This window comes from Cervus elaphus, chromosome 12 (assembly GCF_910594005.1).
Source record: "Cervus elaphus chromosome 12, mCerEla1.1, whole genome shotgun sequence".
Classification (NCBI taxonomy): domain Eukaryota; kingdom Metazoa; phylum Chordata; class Mammalia; order Artiodactyla; family Cervidae; genus Cervus; species Cervus elaphus.
Window position 1 is genome coordinate 48,498,413 of NC_057826.1, and position 22,085 is coordinate 48,520,497.

General features: G+C 41.3%; 1 protein-coding gene across 1 annotated transcript in view; it reads left to right on the top strand.

Moving 5' to 3' along the window:
- Window positions 1-22,085, top strand: part of LOC122704849 (myocardial zonula adherens protein) — a 117,818-nt gene that overhangs the window by 90,283 nt on the left and 5,450 nt on the right. Inside the window, exon 12 of the mRNA XM_043919916.1 lies at window positions 8,141-8,241. Coding sequence (XP_043775851.1) covers window positions 8,141-8,241 — 101 coding nt within the window. The remainder of the gene's footprint in view (window positions 1-8,140; window positions 8,242-22,085) is intronic.

A 22,085-nucleotide genomic window follows, 5' to 3' on the forward strand; every position in this document is an offset into this window, starting at 1 on the left:
AGTGCTGCAATGAGCATTGGGGTATATGAGTCTCTTTCAGTTCTGGTTTCCTTGGGGTATATGCCCAGTAGTGGGATTGCTGGGTCACATGGCACTTCTATTCCCAGTTTTTTTAAGGAACCTCCACACTGTTCTCCATAGTGGCTGTACCAGTTTGCACTCCCACCAACAATGTAAGAGGGTTCTCTTTGCTCCACACCTCCAGCATTTATTGTTTGTAGACTTTGATGACGGCCATTTTGACCAGCGTGAGATGATTCCTCATTGTGGTTTTGATTTGCATTTCTCTAACGAGAGAAACCCAAGTAAGACGGTAGGTGTTGCGAGAGGGCATCAGAGGACAGACATACTAAAACCATAATCACAGAAAACTAGCCAACTTGATCACAGGACCACAGTCTTGTCTAACTCAATGAAACTAAGCCATGCCGTGTGGGGCCACCCAAGACGGTCGGGTCATAGTGGAGAGGTCTGACAGAATGTGGTCCCCTGGAGAAGGGAATGGCAAACCAGTTTTCTTGCCTTGAGAACCCCATGAACAGTATGAGAAGGCAAAATGATAGATACTGAAAGAGAAACTCCCCAGGTCGGTAGGTGCCCAATATGTTACTGGAGATCAGTGGAGAAATAACTCCAGAAAGAATGAAGGGATGGAGCCAAAGCAAAAACAATACCCAGTGGTGGATGGGACTGGTGATAGAAGCAAGGTCCGATGCTGTAAAGAGCAGTATTGCATAGGGACCTGGAATGTTAGGTCCATGAATCAAGGCAAATTGGAAGTGGTCAAACAGGAGATGGCAAGAGTGAATGTCGACATTCTAGGAATCAGTGAACTAAAATGAACTGGAATGGGTGAATTTAACTCGGATGACCATTATATCTACTACTGTGGGCAGGAATCCCTTAGAAGAAATGGAGTAGCCATCATAGTCAACAAAAGAGTCCGAAATGCAGTACTTGGATGCAATCTCAAAAATGACAGAATGATCTCTGTTCGTTTCCAAGGCAAACCATTCAATATTACGGTAATCCAAGCCTATGCCCCAACCAGTAATGCTGAAGAAGCCAAAGTTGAATGGTTCTATGAAGACCTACAAGACCTTTTAGAACTAACACCCAAAAAAGATGTCCTTTTCATTATAGGGGACTGGAATGCAAAATTAGGAAGTCAAGAAACACCTGGAGTAACAGGCAAATTTGGCCTTGGAGTATGGAATGAAGCAGGGCAAAGGCTAATAGAGTTTTGCCAAGAGAACGCACTGGTCATAGCAAACACCCTCTTCCAACAACACAAGAGAAGACTGTACACATGGACATCACTAGATGGCCAACACCAAAATCAGACTGATCATATTCTTTACAGCCAAAGATGGAGAAGCTCTATACAGTCAGCAAAAACAAGACCTGGAGCTGACTATGGCTCAGATCATGAACTCCTTATTGCCAAATTCAGACTTAAACTGAAGAGAGTAGGGATAACCACTAGACCATTCAGGTATGACCTAAATCAAATCCCTTAGGACTATACAGTGGAAGTGAGAAACAGATTTAAGGGACTAGATCTGATAGACAGAGATCCTGATGAACTATGGACGGAGGTTTGTGACATTGTACAGGAGACAGGGATCAGAGACCATCCCCATGGAAAAGAAATGCAAAAAGGCAAAATGGTTGTCTGAGGAGGCCTTACAAAGAGCTGTGAAACGAAGAGAAGCAAAAAGCAAAGGAGAAAAGGAAAGATATACCCATCTGAATGCAGAGTTCCAAAGAATAGCAAGGAGAGATAAGAAAGCCTTCCTCAGTGATCAATGCAAAGAAATAGAGGGAAACAACAGAATGGGAAAGACTAGAGATCGCTTCAAGAAAGTTAGAGATACCAAGGGAACATTTCATGCAAAAATGGGCTCAACAAAGGACAGAAATGGTATGGACCTAACAGAAGCAGAAGATATTAAGAAGAGGTGGCAAGAATACACAGAAGAACTGTACAAAAAAGATCTTCATGACCCAGATAATCACAATGGTGTGATCACTCACCTAGAGCCAGACATCCTGGAATGTGAAGTCAAGTGGGCCTTAGAAAGCATCACTATGAACAAAGCTAGTGGATGTGAAGGAATTTCAGTTGAGCTATTTCAAATCCTGAAAGATGATGCTGTGAAAGTGCTGCACTCAATATGCCAGCAAATTTGGAAAACTCAGCAGTGGCCACAGGACTGGAAAAGGTCAGTTTTCATTCCAATACCTAAGAAAGGCAATCCCAAAGAATGCTCAAACTACCGCACAATTGCACTCATCTCACACGCTAGTAAATTAATGCTCAAAATTCTCCAAGCCAGGCTTCAGCAATACGTGAACCGAGAACTTCCAGATGTTCAAGCTGGATTTAGAAAAGGCAGAGGAACCAGAGATCAACTTGCCAATATCTGCTGGATCATCGAAAAAGCAAGAGAGTTCCAGAAAAACATCTATTTCTGCTTTATTGACTAGGCCAAAGCCTTCGACTGTGTGGATCACAATAAACTGTGGAAAATTCTGAAGGAGATGGGAATACCAGACCACCTGACCTGCCCCTTGAGAAACCTGTATGCAGGTCAGCAAGCAACAGTTAGAACTGGACATGGAACAACAGACTGGTTCCAAATAGGAAAAGGAGTATGTCAAGGCTGTATATTGTCACCTTGCTTATTTAACTTATATGCAGAGTACATCATGAGAAACACTGGGCTGGAAGAAGCACAAGCTGGAATCAAGATTGCCAGGATAAATATCAATAACCTCAGATATGCAGATGACACCACCCTTACGGCAGAAAGTGAAGAAGAACTAAAAAGCCTCTTGATGAAAGTGAAAGAGGAGAGTGAAAAAGTTGGCTTAAAGCTTAACATTCAGAAAACTAAGATCATAGCATCTGGTCCCATCACCTCATGGGAAATAGATGGGGAAACAGTGTCAGACTTTATTTTTTTGGGGCTCCAAAATCACTGCAGATGGTGACTGCAGCCATGAAATTAAAAGACGCTTACTCCTTGGAAGGAAAGTTATGACCAACCTAGACAGCATATTAAAAAGCAGAGACATTACTTTGCCAACAAAGGTCCGTCTGGTCAAGGCTATGGTTTTTCCAGTGGTCATGTATGGATGTGAGAGTTGGACTGTGAAGAAAGCTGAGCGCCGAAAAATTGATGCTTTTGAACTGTGGTGTTGGAGAAGACTCTTGAGAGTCCCTTGGACTGCAAGGAAATCCAACCAGTCCATCCTGAAGGAGATAAGTCCTAGGTGTTCATTGGAAGGACTGATGCTGAGGCTGAAACTCCAATCCTTTGGCCACCTGATGTGAAGAGTTGACTCATTGGAAAAGACCCTGATGCTGGGAGGGATTGGGGGCAGGAGGAGAAGGGGATTAGAGAATGAGATGGTTGGATGGCATCACTGACTTGATGGGCATGAGTTTGAGTAAACTCCGGGAGTTGGTGATGGACAGGGAGGCCTGACGTGCTGCGATTCATGGGGTCACAAAGAGTTGGACACAACTGAGCAACTGAACTGAACTGAACTGAATAATGAGTAATGTTGAGCTTCTTTCCATGTGTTTATTAGCCATCTATATGTCTTCTTTGGAGAAATGTCTGTTTAGTTCTTTTGCCCACTTTTTGATTGGGTTGTTTTTCTGGTATTGAGCTGTATGAGCTGCTTGTATATTTTCGAGATTAATTCTTTGTCAGTTGCTTCATTTGTTATTATTTTCTCCCATTCTGAAGGCTATCTTTTTACCTTGCTTGTAGTTTCCTTCATTGTGCAAAAGCTTTTAAATTTAATTAGGTCCCATTTGTTTATTTTCATTTTTATTTCCATTACTCTGGGAAGTGGGTCATAGAGGATCTTGCTGTAATTTATGTCAGAGAGTGTTCTGCCTGTATTTTGTTCTAAGAGTTTTATAGTTTCTGGTTTTACATTTAGATGTTTAATTCATTTTGAGTTTATTTTTGTGTATGGTGTTAGAAAGTGTTCTAGTTTCATTCTTTTACACGTGGTTGACCAGTTTTACCAGCCCCACTTGTTGAAGAGACTGTCTTTTTCTCCACTGTTTATTTTTGAGGAGGCTCTATTTAACTGCTTCCTCTTATATACTAGAAGTGCGGCTCTCACTCACATAGAAAATTGCAGTGACCTCCTTGACTGATCTTCCTTCCCTATAGTTTTATTTCCTCCCAATACAGTTTTCACTTGGAGCCCAAGTGTTTGAAGTAAAATTTGAGTCTGGTCTCATGGGCCGGGATGTAGAGGCTTGGTGGTGGCACACACAGCCCTTCATAACTAACTCCTCCGTACCTGTATACTACAGTCAGGTGCCTGTTCTCAACCTAGTATTCTTCCGTAATTCTGGATTACTCATTCCTTTTATTTCCCTTACTCTCTGTCTCTTGCATAACTCCAGAAAATCTTCACAGACAATTCAGTCCTCCATTTTGAGTTAGACATCCCCTCTGAAGTGCCCCCATGATATTTTCTGGGTCCCTCTGGCATGAGACTTAGGAGTTTGTTATGTTGTTTTCTGCTTAGATGTCTGTAACCCAAAAGACTGAACTCCTCAAGGGTTACAAATTATGCCCTATTTCTTTAGCTGCCAACTTCCTCCCCTCACTTGATTTTACATACTACCTGATTCCCAGCAGATACTCAAGAGTTTTTTTTTTTTTTAACTAATAGTATTACATTTTTAAAAGTTAAAAATTTTCATATCAGTGCTTCAGTGAATAGCTGATTCAGGGTTTGAACCCCGGTCTCCTGCACTGCAGGCAGATTCTTTACCATCTGAGTCACCAGGGAAGCTTGATTTGTACAAGAATTCCTTTGAAATAGAACAAAAGACTTAGGACTACAAGTCCACTACTCACTGTATACCAATTGGGGTACATTTGCTAACCTTGCCTTTATGCCCCCTAACTATAGGTACTCAGCTCAGCATTTTACCGAATCCTCATGATTACAGTCTACACTGAGAAAGAATGAAACAGTGAGAGTGTTGATTGTTAATGCGCAGGCCTCTCTTTCTGTATGAATGGGAGAGTTCAGATATTGTTGGGAAGCTGTGTGTGTGTGTGTGTAAATGGTGGTGAACCCCTGGCAGTTAGCCAACACCATTCTCCCAGAGCACCAGGTGACGGATGCCGAGCCCACAGATCAGTCATGGTTTGTCAGCAGCTAGGGAACCTGGAGCGCGTTCTCTTCCTTTACACTGTTTCCCATTTATCAGGAGGGATTCCTGGACCTTTACATCCTTCAGAACGTGAGTCTGCACCAGAGCTGCTGCTTTGCACCTTGGTATCACCCACCCAGAGCAGGAGCTCTTTCAGAACAAATGAGCTTCTGTTTCCAAACAACTTTTCAACTTTCATGTGTTGTTGAGTGTCTTAGAATACAGTGCCTTAGCTTCAGCATCAGCTTAGAAAAGACAAGTGCTTAATTTTTTTCTGGTTATGCAAATAAAACACTCATTCCTGGACACCTTATCTTTGACAAAGGAGGCAAGGATATACAATGGAAAAAAGACAACCTCTTTAACAAGTGGTGCTGGGAAAACTGGTCAACCACTTGCAAAAGAATGAAACTAGAACACTTTCTAACACCATACACAAAAATAAACTCAAAATGGATTAAAGATCTAAATGTAAGACCAGAAACTATAAAACTCCTAGAGGAGAACATAGGCAAAACACTCTCCGACATAAATCACAGCAAGATCCTCTATGACCCACCTCCCAGAATATTGGAAATAAAAGCAAAACTAAACAAATGGGATCTAATGAAACTTAAAAGCTTTTGCACTACAAAAGAAACTATAAGTAAGGTGAAAAGACAGCCGTCAGATTGGGAGAAAATAATAGCAAATGAAGCAACAGACAAAGGATTAATCTCAAAAATATACAAGCAACTCCTGCAGCTCAATTCCAGAAAAATAAATGACCCAATCAAAAAATGGGCCAGAGAACTAAACAGACATTTCTCCAAAGAAGACATACAGATGGCTAACAAACACATGAAAAGGTGCTCAACATCACTCATTATTAGAGAAATGCAAATCAAAACCACAATGAGGTACCATTACACACCAGTCAGGATGGCTGCTATCCAAAAGTCTACAAGCAATAAATGCTGGAGAGGCTGTGGAGAAAAGGGAACCCTCTTACACTGTTGGTGGGAATGCAAACTAGTACAGCCACTATGGAGAACAGTGTGGAGATTCCTTAAAAAACTGGAAATAGAACTGCCATATGACCCAGCAATACCACTTCTGGGCATACACACTGAGGAAACCAGATCTGAAAGAGACACATGCACCCCAATGTTCATCGCAGCACTGTTTATAATAGCCAGGACATGGAAGCAACCTAGATGCCCATCAGCAGATGAATGGATAAGGAAGCTGTGGTACATATACACCATGGAATTTTACTCAGCCGTCAAAAAGAATTCATTTGAACCAGTCCTAATGAGATGGATGAAACTGGAACCCCTTATACAGAGTGAAGTAAGCCAGAAAGATAAAGAACATTACAGCATACTAACACATATATATGGAATTTAGAAAGAAGGTAACGATAACCCTATATGCAAAACAGAAAAAGAGACACAGAAATACAGAACAGACTTTTGAACTCTGTGGGAGAAGGTGAGGGTGGGATGTTTCAAAAGAACAGCATGTATACTATCTATGGTGAAACAGATCACCAGCCCAGGTGGGATGCATGAGACAAGTGCTCCGGCCTGGTGCACTGGGAAGACCCAGAGGAATCGGGTGGAGAGGGAGATGGGAGGGGGGATCGGGATGGGGAATAAGTGTAAATCTATGCCTGATTCATATCAATGAAAAAAAAAAAAAAAAGAAATAAAAAAAAATAATAAAAAAAAAAAAAAAAAAAAAAAAACCCATTCCCCGGTGGTTCAGTTGGTAAAGAACCTGCCTGCAATGCAGGAGATCTGGGTTTGATCCCTGGGTCAGGAAGATCCCCTGGAGAAAGGCATGGCAACCCACTCCAGTATTCTTGCCTGGAAAAGAGTCCTATGGACAGAGGAACCACAAGTTACAGTCCATAGTGTCACAAAAAGTTGGACATGACTGAGCGACTAACACACTTTCAAAGGTATTTATACATTTATTCAATACATATTTATCTTGCATATACTACATACTGTGTTCTGAGGAATACAGTCAGGAACATAGTTATGGTTATTGCCTCATGAAAATTTAGCATTACAGAAAATACATAGAACTTTAAAAATGAAATTAAAAAAATCTCTATACACAGAGATAACCACTGAATTTTTTTAAAGGTGTGTCTTTCTGTCCTTTGAGTTTTAGGCAGCAGCACTTCATCTGTTTTCATTTCAACATCCTCAACTCTCTTGCTCCTTTGTCCTTCATTTCCCCCATGGGGCAAATTTCCAATTCCTGAGCATCTAATCATCAACCTATGTAATGTTTGGCTCTGGCCTGGGGAAAAAAAAACTATTTCAGAATGCTAATTTTAATCCCAAGGAGCTTGTTCTACTTTATATGTTTGAGATTCTGAATTTTCCACACCTACGAAATACTAATTATTAAGTTACAGAGGTATTTCCCTCTAAATTAAGTTAATAGACTTAAACTCATTTTATAGTTTAATGAGGGAGTTTTAAAACATGAGCTGTACCTTATTTATAATTACAAAAAAAGTGATAAATATCTAAAGGTCATCAGTAAGAGACTAGTTAAATAATGTGGATCCATACAATGGAATGCTATGAACCCATTAAAATAGTTTGTTGACATAAAAAGAAAGCTAATAAACACAGAAGGAGTCACAACACATTGTTGAGTGGGCGAAAAGCAGCAAATAATGGTACAGAGTGGGATATTTTGTTTGTTTCCATTCAGGTAAAATTGGATACATATGTATGTCCATGCGCATAAAGCTATCTGTAAGGATTCAGTCAATGTATTCCTTCAATTCCTACTGTATAAGAGGCACTTAAAAATACACCATGATAGATGTCTGTATCTAGGGGAAAATCTGGATAATACATATAAATTGTATCATACGTATTTGTGGGGGAACACATTTGCTTTACTAACAGCCCTTTTCCCTCTCATCTCTAGAATAATGAACTACAAAGCAGGTTGGACTATTTAATAGAAACCCAGTCCAAGACTGAAGTGGAAACCAGAGAGGTTGGAGTGGGCTGTGATCTTCTACCCAGGTATTTAAGAATTTCCTATTGTTCCAAATCAAATTCCCCTTTGACTCAAGAAAATACTTTCACTGTGCTGTTATTCCCAGAATTGCATTCTTTCTATCAAAAGTATTTCTGCAAAGAGAAGTGGTGGCTGCTGAGAGGCCTGGCTGGTTTCTGTGGAGTGGGGAGACTGTGGAGGCCTAGGGCATGCGTGGCCCAGAGAGACCTGGGGAAGCCACTGCAGAGAGAAGACGAGCCCCATCAGCAGGATGGTCCTTCATCTATTCATTTATTTGTTCATTCGGCACACATCTGTTGAGTACCTCCCCTGTGCCAGACAGTGATGACAAGGAGAGGAATTAGACAGGGTTCCTGCCCTGGAGTGCAGGCTGCAAGAGAAATCAGGCGTACAGGCAGACTTTCTCAACAGTGAGAGAGGGCCCCGTGAGGTGCTTTAGTAACAGAGCAGGGAGACTCTAAACCCTGCTGCTCCCTAGTACTGTAACAGTGTTGTCATGCACTAGACCAGATTCACAAATACATCATCTCTTCGGTCATAAGCAGATAAATAGGAACTATAGCCTGGTTTGTTCAGCTGCATTTCTGAGCTAGAGGACTGAGCCATGTGTTGTTAAGCTGCTCACAAGCCCAGTACCTGGGTCTCTCCCTAGTCAGGTTAGCGCCTGTGACTCAGCAACCCACCCCGTGTCTCCAGGTGCTCAAAACTGTGCTTGGCTCCAAGAGGACAGAAAACGAGTACATACCAAGGGCACCGATGGGCCATGGCCTGTGATTCGGGTAACCAGAGTCACGAAGCGCCACCCCCTGTGTGCAGGATGGCGTACTCTTGTGTGGTTAGGAGCCTGTGTGTGTGTGTGGTAGACATGAGTAGATCAGGAAAATGTAGACTCCTGGCCTTGAATGGTTACATCCGTGGGAAACAGGAATGAGCTGATCACCAAGCTGGGCTGTAGGAGACCCAGCTCTCGTCCTCGGGGTTAGGAGCTGCGGGCCATGTTCAGGCTGGACTCTTGTTAGCTGGGGCCTCCGTTTCCTGACCTGGTAAGTCAGTGAGTTGACCAGGTGACTTCTCAGCGCTAACCAGTTCTCACACTGTAGAAGTATGTCTCATATCTATCCCTGTTTATTCATTACTGATGTTGTCTTCTTTGTTCATTAAAATGAGATACTTGCCATTCTCAAAATACTTACCAAAAGCAGGATTAAGGTCTTTTATTTATTTTTTTGAGATAAGTCTCATTTATGTTGCTTGCTTTTTGGTAAAAACAAGGCAGTATTTTTCATTCTGATTCCATTAAAAGAAAATGTTTAAAAAAGAAGGAAAAAGAATGTATAAATAGACTCCAGGTCTCATCAATGCAGGGGATAAAGTACTTGACAAAAATAGGACCCAAAAGAATGACTGATCATACCCAGGGACAACTGTTAAAATATAAATAGTTTGGCTATTTTCCTCTTTTTTTTATTTTTCGAGAACCAAGTGGCTTAGTCCCCTCTAATTGCCCACATAATAAATCTTATTTGGTTGAGACGGGTACAAAACTATGTCTGAAACCAATAAATTGTTTGTTTTCTAATTCCCACATTTTGGCCTAAAACAGGGTTTTCAATTTGTATGCCGAGGGATAGCCTGAAGCAAACTTTTATGGCTAAGTTATGAAACCACAAAGCGGTGTTCATAATGGAAGTGCTGACAGACCCTTAACTTATGGCCACGCTGAACCTGGAAGCCACTTCAGTATCTAAAAGCAGCTTTTCCATAAATGTAACATTTGGTTTCCCCCAGGATCCATCTTAGCACTTTAACTACCTGGGGCAATCAGCAGAGGAAATGAAAACTACGTCTCCCCATTTCCGAAAAGGCAGGGTAATCTTTCATTCTCTCTCTCACAGTATTTATGAAGTGCCTACTATGTGAGAGGCGCTGTGCACGGCTGGGGGGCGAGGCGCACGGCCTCTTGAGGGGTGAGGCGGGGCCGGGGTCCCACCTGTGCTTTTTGGAACTGTGTGCTCTGCGCTCGGGCTCCAGGAGGGGCTTCGGGGTGGGGGTGACGAGGTAAGCAAGGAGCTGGCCTGTGCGGACCGCCCCCCTCACAGAAAAAAAACAACCCGAGAAACTCAGTGTTTAGTGTGTTTTATGTGTTAGATTTCAAGTAAGATTTTGCTTGAATAAAGACTTCTGTGGTCACAATCAAATGGGAACCCCCAGCCCCAGATCTAATCTCCCTGTTTTATAGATACCAAAACTGAGGCCCAGAGAGATACAGGGATTTCCTAGAAGCCACAGAGCCAGGATTTGAACCATACCTCTGGGAGTCCTGGTGTGGTACATTTGTAGTTTTAAAATGCTCAGTAGAGATTGCTAAATTGTGTTACATATGTTCTAAAAGAATCCCTGGTTCTCACTTAGGACTTCAAACTGGCATCTAACTAATAAAAGATTCCATGGTGTTTTCAAGAATATTTTAAAAACAGGCTCCCCAACTATCTTAGATCTGTAAAAAGTAATGAATTAAGCCTGTTACGCAGGTGAGTTCTGTTCTTCCTTCTGGGTCTTCTGCCGTACCCTCCAGCTGGGAAGGTTCAGGCTGTGGGGGCCCCTGCCCAGCCAGCTGAGCACAGCCCTGCGCCAGTTCCTCAGTCTCCGTTAATCCTCTGTGATTTCATCCTTACAATGGGAATGGAGATGACAGTATCAAATCATACTGGACTGTTACGAGGATTAAATGAAAACATGTATGTAAAGAATTTAGCATGGTAACTGCAGTTAAGAACTTAATAAATAGCTAGTATTCCTATTATCTAAATCAAAACGACTTTACATATGAGACACGGTATCAAGTATTTTTTTTTAACATTTTATTGGAGTATAGTTGGTTTATAATGCTGTGTAACTTTCAGGTACAGCAAAGTGATTCAGTCATACATGTGTTCATTCTTTTTCAATTCTTTTCTCAATAGGCAATCACAGGATATTGAAGAGTTCCCCGTGCTATATATAGTAGGGCTCTGTTGGTTATCTGTGTGATACATAGCAGTGCCCGTGTGTTCATCCCGAGCTCCTGGTTTTTATACATAGCAGTGCCTGTGTGTTCATCCCGAGCTCCTGGTTTTTATACATAGCAGTGCCCGTGTGTTCATCCCGAGCTCCTGGTTTACCCTCTCCCCGCTGCTTCCCCTCTGGGAACTCTAAGTTGTTGATGTAAGTCTGCTGCTGTTCTGTCAATAAGTTTGTGTGTTAGTTGCTCAGTCGTGTCTGACTCTTTGCAGCCTCATGGACTGTAGCCTGCCGGGATCCTCTGTCCATGGAATTCTCCTGGCAAGACTACTAGAGTGGATTGCCATTCTCTTCTCCAAAATAAGTTTGTATCACCTTTTAAAAATGAGATTCCACATATGAGTGATATTTGTTTTTCTCTTACTTCACTTACTATGACAATTTCTAGGTCCATCCATGTTGTTGCAAATGGCATTATTTTGTTCTTTTTTATGGCTGAGTAAATATTCTGTTGTAAATATGTACCACATCTTTATCCATTCATCTGTTAATAGACATTTAGGCTGTTTCCATGTTTTGGCTATTGTGAATAGTGCTGCTATGAACATCGGGGTGCATGTCTTTTTAGAGTTTTGTCTAGATATATGCCCAGGAGTGGCACTGCTAGATCATATGGTAATTCTCTTCTCAGTTTTCTGAGGAATCTCTGCTCTCCATCAGGGATGCACTAACTTACATTTGCACTGACAGGGTAGGAGGGTTCCGTTTCTCAGCATCCTCTCCAGCATTTGTTGTTTGTTGACTTTTTAATGATGGCTGTTCTAACTGGTGAGTTGGTACCTCATGGTAGTTTTGGTTTGCATTTCTCTAATAATGAGTGATGTTGAGCATCTCTTCATATGCCTCCTGGCCATCTGTATTTCTTCTTCTTTGGAGAAACGTCTATTATGGTTTCCTGCCCATTTTTCTGATTGGGTTGGTTGGTTGACAGCTTAATCGAGTGGCTCGTGCTCCAGTATGTGTTGAAGTTTTCAGCTGTCAGTGGTTTACACTGGACACCGTGTAGAACTCTGGAAGCCCCAGTGGTTGATGAGGTCTCTGGTCAGCTGTGTTGCAGGTGTTGCGGTGTGCCCCAGGCCCTGGGCACAAAGCCCGTGCTGCTGTGGAGCTGTGTGGCGCCTGCGGCCCATTTCTCCCTAAACCTGCAGGTTTCACATGCTGTGCTACTGCTAACAGCATTTGGTGGCTAAGAATCTGCCTGCCAAGCAGGAAACCAGCTTTGATCCTCGGGTAGGGAAGATCTCCTGCAGTAGGAAACTGCAACCAGCTCCAATACCCTTGCCTGGGAAATTTCACGGACAGAGGAGCCTGGCGGGCTACAGCCCCTCGGGGTTGCGAAGAGTGAAACACGACTGACTTAACAATTAGAGCTGCTCAGGGAGCATAGAAAAAACAGAGCAGCTCTAATTGGAAGTCAGTTGACTATCAAAATCTTCCCCTAGGTAAGGAAACCGAGATTTGGAGAGCTTGGGTAGCTCACACCTCTCTTGCGTAGACGTCCTCACTCCTGGCTGCCTACTGGCACCACTTCATCTTCATACCCACCCTATCCATAGCTGAGCACATTTTTTTCCATCAAAGTTAGATCCTCATCAAAGTTAGAGCAATGGCTTGGAAATCAGCCCTGGGTTTGGGTCCTGGATCTGCCTCTGGGTATATCTATAACTTTGGACTAATGCCTAACCTCTTTGAATCTCAGTTTCCTTACCTAGAGGAAGATTTTGATAGTAACTCCTACTGAAACTTGCTAAGATGATTCAGATATAAAGTGTCCAGTGTATATGGCCATGTTTGCATATTTCTGTTGATGCCATCACCACAGTCCCAGTTGCTGTAAGTTCAGTGTTCTGCACTCACCTTTGAGCTTTGCACCTGGACTCACTCACTGGAGCGGGGCTGGCTTTTCCTTCATGACTTGCTCCATACTCTCTACTCCCACTTCCCCAGCCTCCAGGTTTCTCCTTCTCAAATTCTTCTCCTCCTTCGTCTCATCTTTGTGTTGCATAGATTTCTGGAAAGCAAGGAGAGAGGGAAGGGTTCAAAGGCATTCACCATGATGCCAGGGGCTTCTAAACACCTAATTAAAGGCAAAACTCACGAGTCAGATTTGAGAAGTTTGCTATATGTTAATTAAGGCCATTGAGAGCAATTTTAGGTCAGCTAGCCTTCAAAGAGAAAAGTGGAAAACAAAGTACCAAAAGAAAAGAGACTTCTCTCCTTTGTCCCTTAGTGAAACTCAGTCTCCAGTAAACTCATAAATTATGTCTTAATAGGTACATTTTAATGAAAAATATTCCTTGCAGTCGTAAGTTCCCAGCGCATAGTAAGTACTTTAAAGTGCCTACATTTTCATATTTCTGTTGTAGAAACCAGAACACAAAGTAGCTTTTTGTCAAGGCATTATTTGCTGACTCTGCTTTTGTTTGCCCCAGGGAACTGCCCCTTTATGGATTAATAAAGGTTAACAATAGCCTTAATGTGTTAAAGAAAATGGCTGAATTTTCATTCTGTGGTTGAAATTATTTGTGTTCTTGACTTGAAATCCTGTTGTTTCTTAGTGATCAACCAAAAAAACTCACCTCACTTCTTTTTGAAAGGTTGAGATATGAAAGCCTGTTTCTGAAACCCAGAGGGTTCACCTTTATAAATATTTCTGAACTTTATGGGCTTTTAGGATAGTGTCACCAGAGACTATTTCTGTTCTGTGGAATTTTCACAGGAGTTGGCACAAACTGCCATCTGGCTCATGCCCCTGGCACTCCACTAAACTGCCTGGTTGGGTCACTGGGGACTCCTGTATCTTGTGGATTCCTCTCTGTAGCAGGTGACGGTGAAATTGTTACCACTCATTCCTCAAAATTCATTGTCCTCTGGTTCCCTTCGTCATTCATCTGTGTAGTGGCAGTTCTGTGTCTGGCCTGAGTGAGCTGCTGAGGTCATGAAGATAAGCAAGATGTGGTTTTCACACTTCACGAAATTATAGCTAGCAGAGGATGTGCAGACCAGCAGGTGCAGTGAGATGCTTCCAGGAGTGTCACAAGCCTCTGTGACAGTCATTTTCAAGGGGAGGAGGAGAGTGTGGAAAAGACATTGAAACTCTTGGGGAGAGTTATGTGAAGATTAACATCCCCCACACCCTTTAGAAGCCTTTCTAATATACCTTATTAAGAAGTCGTCTCCCAACCATAGTTGAAAATCACCGAACGGTAATAGGTGTTTGTTGTCGTTGTTGTTGTTCAGTCACTCAGTTTTATCTGACTCTTTGCAACCCCATGGACTGTAGCCCGCCAGGTCCCTCTGTGCATGGAATTTCCCAGCAGGGATACTGGAGTGGGTTGCCATTTCCTTCTCCAGGGGATCTTCCCAATGCAGGGATCGAACCTGCGTCTCCTGCATTGCAGGTAGATTCTTTACTGCTGGGCCACCTGGGTAGCTGTATATAGTTATAAAACTTTTTTCTTGTGATGATTTATTAGCAACTCTCAAGCAATACAGTATTATTACCTATAGTTGCTATGCTGTACATGACATCCTCATGACTGGAAGTTTGTACCTTTTGACCCCCTTCACCCATTTCACCCATCCCCCAACCCCTTCCTCTGGCAATCATCCATCTTTTCTCAGTATCTGTGTTTTTGTTCTTTTTTTTTCTTTTTAAACATATGAATAAGATACTTTGTCTGGCTTATTTCACTTACCCTAATGTCCTCAAGGTCCATCCATGTTTTGCAAATAGCAAGGTATTACTCTCCTGCATTGGCAGGTGGATTCTTCACCACTGCACCACCACGGAAGCCCGATGGGAGGTGTCACTGATGGGCAAATTTAGCAAAAGTGAGCCTTGTGGGAGGAGAAAACTGAGAAGATCTGCTCAAGGAAACTGAGGGCACAGAGAAAGGAGTGACAGTATCTGTCACTGCTGTGGAGAATTGGGGGACGAGGTCTGATTCTTGAAATACAGGTACGAATTCATCAGATTGATTTGATGAGGGGACAGCTGAGGATGGCAGAACTGTGAAGCGGTGTGTAAATGAGGAAAGGCCAGGCGGGAGACAGAACAGTAGATGGTAGAGGCCTTTATACCCTGCAGGGGAGATGAGAGTCCATCCAGGAAGCAAGGGGGAAAATGAAGAGTTTGAAGAATAGTAATATGCTCCAATTGTCCTCTTAGGAAAATATCTTTGGCAGCAAAATGGATATGGGCTAAACCTGCAAGTAACAGAAATCATTTCTGCCTGTAGAGTCATGTAGTCTACCAAAGTGCAAGGGAAACTGAGAAAGGTAGTTATATGTCTATGAGGAAAAAGAAATGGGACATTTTCTCCATTTTAATCACAAAATTGTTACTTCTGCCTCCTAAATATCATCTTAACATTCCCTTGTTGCCTTACCTCCAGTGTGATTTTTACAGTTTGGGTTCTCATGGTCTCTCTCCCTTTCTAAATAACAAAACTCTGCTAAATAACCTCCGGCTTCCAGACTAAGGCCTTTACAGTCAATCCTCAGAGGTGCCAAGGAATCTTGCTAGAATAAAAATAGGGGCATATCCTGCCCTCCTTAAAAACCTACAGTGGCTCACTGTCTCATTCTGGACCCCTTAGAAGGGCACAGAGGGCCCTTCTTCCCCCTTCCACTCCAACCTCATCTTCTGCTCTGGTCCTGGCTAAATGTGTCTCCTTTTTACACTGTGGCCTCTGTGTTCACCCTTCTTTGCCTGTACTGCCTCTGCCTGGAATTCTTCCTTACTCACCTGAGGAACGCCTAGGCATCCTTCAGGAGTCACCTTCCTAGGGCTGACTTCCTCCCAGAGAAGCTAACTTGTTCTGCCCTCAGTTTGCCTGTAATGTGTTTGTTCTTGTGCTGCTCAGGGTCCTGGCAGGAAGGGGAGACGGAAGACACTTAAATGAAATGACTGTGCTTTTAGGGAAATAAAAAATGGACACTGGAAGCTGTTTTCAGCCTGGGCCTGAAGAGATGGGGAGAGAAAGCTGGTAGAAGAGATGAAGGGGTGAGCTGTAGCATAGCCTTTGCTAGAGGAATGTTGCCAACTACTAAGCTGCGGTCTGAGCAGAGAGGGCAGATGACATGGGATCCCTGTGTTCCATTCTCTCATTCTCTGCCTCCAGCTCCTAACAGGCCCAGACCAGCAGGAAGGTAAAGGGTGCGGGTGTCCACCGATGTCTACCTTCTGGTCAGCTCCCAGGGTATAGGGTGGAGTGGAGAAGGGGGATGGATCTGAACAGGCAAGTACAGAGCATCCAGTATAGCTCCTTATGTCTTTATACACTACCTAAGACATTACGACTATTTAAGTATGTATCTTTCCCATCTAATTGTGAGCTCCTGAATGCATGGTTTTTTGTTTAATTTTTCTGAATCATGGATACCTAGCAACCTTAAGTTGCTAAAACTACTGTCTGGCTCCAGGGAGAAGGGGGTTCAAGATGGCGGAGGAGAAGGACATGGAGCTCACCTTCTCCCACAAAAACATTAACCATACATCTACAAGTGGACTGACTTACACCGAACATCTACTGAATGTCGAAAGAAGACCTCAGACTTTGGAAAGGGCAAGAAAATCTCCACATAACTGGGTAGGACAAAAGGAAAAAGAAGGAATTGGGATGGGGTCTGCACCCAGGGAGGGAGCTTTTAAGAAGGAAAGGTATACCATATCCTGGGGTTGGAAGAAGTAGTATCCAAATGACTGTACAATGGAAAAAAGACAGTCTCTTCAATAAATGGTGCTAGGAAAATTGGGCAGCTACATGTAAAAGAATGAAATTAGAACACTACCTAACATCATACACAAAAATAAAACTCAAACTAAAGACCTAAATGTAAGGCCAGACACTATAAAACTCCTAGAGGAAAATAGAACACACTCTGATGTAAATAGCAGCAATATCTTTTTGGATCCACCTCCTAGGGAACATATCTCAACCTAATAGCCATTTATGACAAATCCACAGCCAATAAAATACTCAATGGTGAAAAGGTAATAGTTTCCCTGCGAAAACATGAAATAAGGATGCTCACTGTCACCACTTCTATTCAGACCACTTCTATTCAGCATAGTCCTGGAAGTCTAGCCACAGGAGACAAGAAATAAAAGGTATGCAAACTGGAAAGGAAGAGGTAAAATTGTCACTGTATGCCGAGAACACAGTAATATATATATATTATGTATATACAATATATATAAATTTTATATATAGAGAGAAAATATATATATTTTCTATATATATATATATAAAATCCTAAGAAGGCCACACAAAACTACTTGAGCTAATAAATGAATTCAGCAAAGTAGCAGGATTTAAGCCTAACATTCAAAAATTGGTTGCATTTCTTTAGATTAACAATGAAATATCAGAAAGAAATGTAAAAAAAAAAAAAAAACCTCTTAAAATAGCACCAAAAAAAAGGAATAAACCTGACCAAGTAGATGAAAGACTTATGCTGTGAATTATAAAACAATAATAAAGGAAATTAAAGAGAGTTCAACGAAAGGGAAGATATCCCATGCTCTTGGATTGGAAGAATTAATACTGTTAACACATTACTGACCAGGGGGTTTTTGCAGAAACTAACACCTGTGGCTGGTGACTTGTTATGTAAATGAATACTGAAACATCTCTAGTCAATAATGTTCAGGTAACAAAACACATATTAATACATCTCTGATCAGTAATGTATTAAAATGGCCATGCTGCATAAACAAGTCTACAGATTTAATGCAAACCCTATCAAAATACCCATGACATTTTTCATAGAATTAGAAAAAATAATCCAAAAACTTGTATGGAATTATAAAAGACCCAGAATTGCTAGTCCTAAGGGAAAAAAGCAGGAAGCATAACTCTCCCAGACTTCAGACAATATTACAAAGTTACAGTATTCAAAACAGTGTATTATTGGTACAAAACCAGACATATGGATCAGCAGAACAGAGGCCAAAAACAAACCCACACATCTAAGGTCAATTAATCTCCAACAAAGAAGAAGAGAATATAAAATGGGGAAAAAGTTTCTTGAGCAAGTGGTGCTGGGAAAGCTGGACAGCAGCATATAAATGAATGAAATTAGAACACACCCTCACATCATGTACAAAAATAAACTCAAAATGCCTTAAAGCCTTAAACACAAGACATGACACCATAAAACACCCAGAAGACAGCATAGGCAAAACATTCTCTGACATTAAATTGTACCAATGTTTTCTTAGATCAGTCTCCCAAGGCAATAGAAATAAAAACAAAAATAAACAAATGGGACTTAAGTAAACTTACAAGCTTTTGCACAGCAAAGGAAACCATAAAAAAATGAAAAGACAATCCATGGAATGGGAGAAAATATTGGCAAATGATGCAGCAGACAAGGGCTTAATCTCCAAAATACACAAACAGCTTATATAAGTAGACAACAACAACAACAAAAAGCCCAATGGAAAAACGGGCAGAAAACCTAAATACACATTTCTCCAAAGAAGAAATATAGATGATCAATAGGCACATGGAAAGATGCTTAGCATCACTAATTAGTAGAGAAATGCAAATTACAATGAAGTACCAACACACACCAGTCAGAAGAGCCATCATTAAAATATTAACAAACAATGAAAAAGAAGTTACAACAGAGAATGCAGAAATACAGAGATTACTACGAGTAACTATATGCCAATAAAATAGACAACCTGGAAGAAATGGGCAAATTCTTAGAAAAGTACAAACATCCAAGTCTGACCCAAGAAGAACAGAAATTATGAACAGACCAATCACAAGCACTGACATTGAAACTGTTATAAAAAAAAACCTTCCAACAAACAAAGCCCAGGGCCAGATGGCTTCACAGTGAATTCTATCAAACATTTAGAGAAGAACTAACACCTATCCTTCTCAAACACTTCCAAAAAACCGCAGAGGGAGGAATACTCCCAAACTCATTCTATGAGGCCACCATCACCATGATACCAAAACCAGACAAAGTTATCACACAAAAAAGAAAACTACAGGCCAATATCATTGATGAACACAGATGTAAACATCCTCAACAAAATACTAGCAAACAGAATCCAACAACACATTAAAAGGATCATACATCGTGATCTAGTGGGGTTTATCCCAGGGATGCAAGGATTCTTTGATATATGCAAACCAATCAATGTGATACACCATATTAACAAATTGAAAGACAAAAACCATATGACAATCTCAACAGATGCAGAAAAAGCTTTCAACAAAATTCAACTCACATTTGATAAAATCTCTCCCGAAAAATGGGCACAGTAGGAATCTACCTCAACATAATAAAGGCCATATAAGACAAGCCCGCAGAAAACATTATTCTCAATGGTGAAAAACTGAAAGTATTTCCTCTAAGATCAGGAACAAGGCAAAGGTGCCCACTCTCATCATCATTAATCAACATAATTTTGGAAGTTGTAGCCATGGAAATCAGAGAAGAAATAAAAGGAATCCATACTAGAAAAGAAGAACTTAAACTCTGTTTGCAGATGACATTGATGTTATACATAGAAAACCCTAAAGATACCACCAGAAAATCACAAGAGCTAATCAATGAATCTAGTAAAGTCACAGGATATAAAATTATTACACAAAAATCCCTTGCATTCCTATACATTAACAATGAAAAATCAGAAAGAGAAATTAAGGAAACAATCCCATTCACCACTGCAACAAAAAGAATAAAATACCTAGAAATAAACCTACTTAAGGAGACAAACGATCTCTATGCAGATAACACTGATGAAAGAACTCAAAGATGATACAAACAGATGAGAGATATCAAAGAGAGATACAAACAGAGATATCAATATCACATTCTTGGATTGGAAGAATCAGCAGTATGAAAATGAAGATTGCTTTGGGTTGTAAAGTCAGATTTCATGCAATCTCTATCAAATTACCAATGGCATTTGTCACAGAACTAGAAGAAACAATTTTATAATTTGTAGGGAAACACAAAAGACCCTGAATAGCCAAAGCAATCTTGAGAAAGAAAAATGGAATTGGAGGAATCAACCTTCCGACTTCACTCTATACTACAAAGCTACAGTAATCAAGACAATATGATACTGGCACAAAAACAGAAATACAGATCAATGGAACTGGCTAGAAAGCCCAAAGATAAACCTCTGCACCTATGGGCACTTTATCTTTGAAAAATGAGGCAAAAGTATACAGTAGAGAAAAGATAGTCTCTTCAGTAAGTGGTACTGGGAAAACTGGGCAGCTACCTGTAAAAGAATGAAATTAGAACACTTTATAACACCATACACAAAAACAGACTCAAAATAGATTAAAGACCTAAACATAAGACCAGAAACTGTAAAACTCTTAGAGGAAAACACAGGCAGAACACTCTGACATAAAGCGCAGCCAAGATCCTCTTTGACTCACCTCCTAGAGTAATGGAAATAAAAACAAAAATAAACAAATGGGACTTAACTAAACTTAAAAGCTTTTGCACAGCAAAGGAAACTATAAACTAGATGAAAAGGCAACCCTCAGAATGGGAGAAAATAATTGCAAATGAAACAACTGACAAAGGATTAATCTCCAAAATATACCAGCAGGTAGCTCATGCAGCTCAATATCAGAAAAGCAACCCAATCAAAAAATGGGCAGAAGACCTAAACAGACATTTCTCCAAAGAAGACATATCGATAACCAACAAACACATGAAAAGATGCTCAACACTGCTTATTATTCAGTTCAGTTGCTCAGTCGTGTCCGACTCTTTGCGACCCTGTGAATCGCAACACGCCAGGCCTCCCTGTCCATCACCAACTCCCGGAGTTTACTCAAACTCGTGTCCATCGAGTTGGTGATGCCGTCTAGCCATCTCATCCTCTGTTGTCCCCTTCTCCTCCTGCCCCCAATCCCTCCCAGCATCAGGGTCTTTTCCAGTGAGTCAACTCTTCGCATCAGGTGGCCAAAGTATTGGAGTTTCAGCTTCAGCATCAGTCCTTCCAATGAACACCCAGGACTGATCTCCTTGAGGATGGACTGGTTGGATCTCCTTGCAGTCCAAGGGACTCTCAAGAGTCTTCTCCAACACCACAGTTCAAAAGCATCAATTTTTCGGCGCTCAATATGCAATTCAAAACTACAGTGAGATATCATCTCATACTGGTCAGAATGGCCATCATCAAAAAAATCTACATACAATAAATGCTGGAGAGGGTGTGGAGAAAAGGAAACCCTTGTGCACTGTTGGTGAGAATGTAAACTGATACAGCCACTATGGAAGACAGTATGGAGAATCCTTAAAAAACTAGGAATAAAATTACCTCAAGACCCAGCAATCCCACTACTAGCCATATATGAAGAGAAAACCATAACTGAAAAAGACACATGCACCCATGTTCATTGCAGATACTTACAACAGTCAGGACATGGAAGCAACCTAGACGTCCATCGACAAATGAATGGATAAGGAATTTGTGGTACATATCCACAATGGTATATTCTTCAGCTATAAACAGGAACGAATATGAGTCAGTTCTAATGAGGTGGATGAACCTACAGCCTATTATACAGAGGGAAGTTAAGTCAGAAAGAGAAAAACAAGTATCGAATATTAATGCATATATATGGAATTTAGAAAAATAGTGCTGATGAACCTATTTGCAGGGAAGGAAGGGACATGCAGACGTAGAGAACAGACTTGTGGACGCAGCGAGGGAAGGAGAGGGAAGGATGAATTGAGAAAGTAGCACTGGCATATATACACTATCACGTGTAAAACAGAGAGCTGGTGGGAA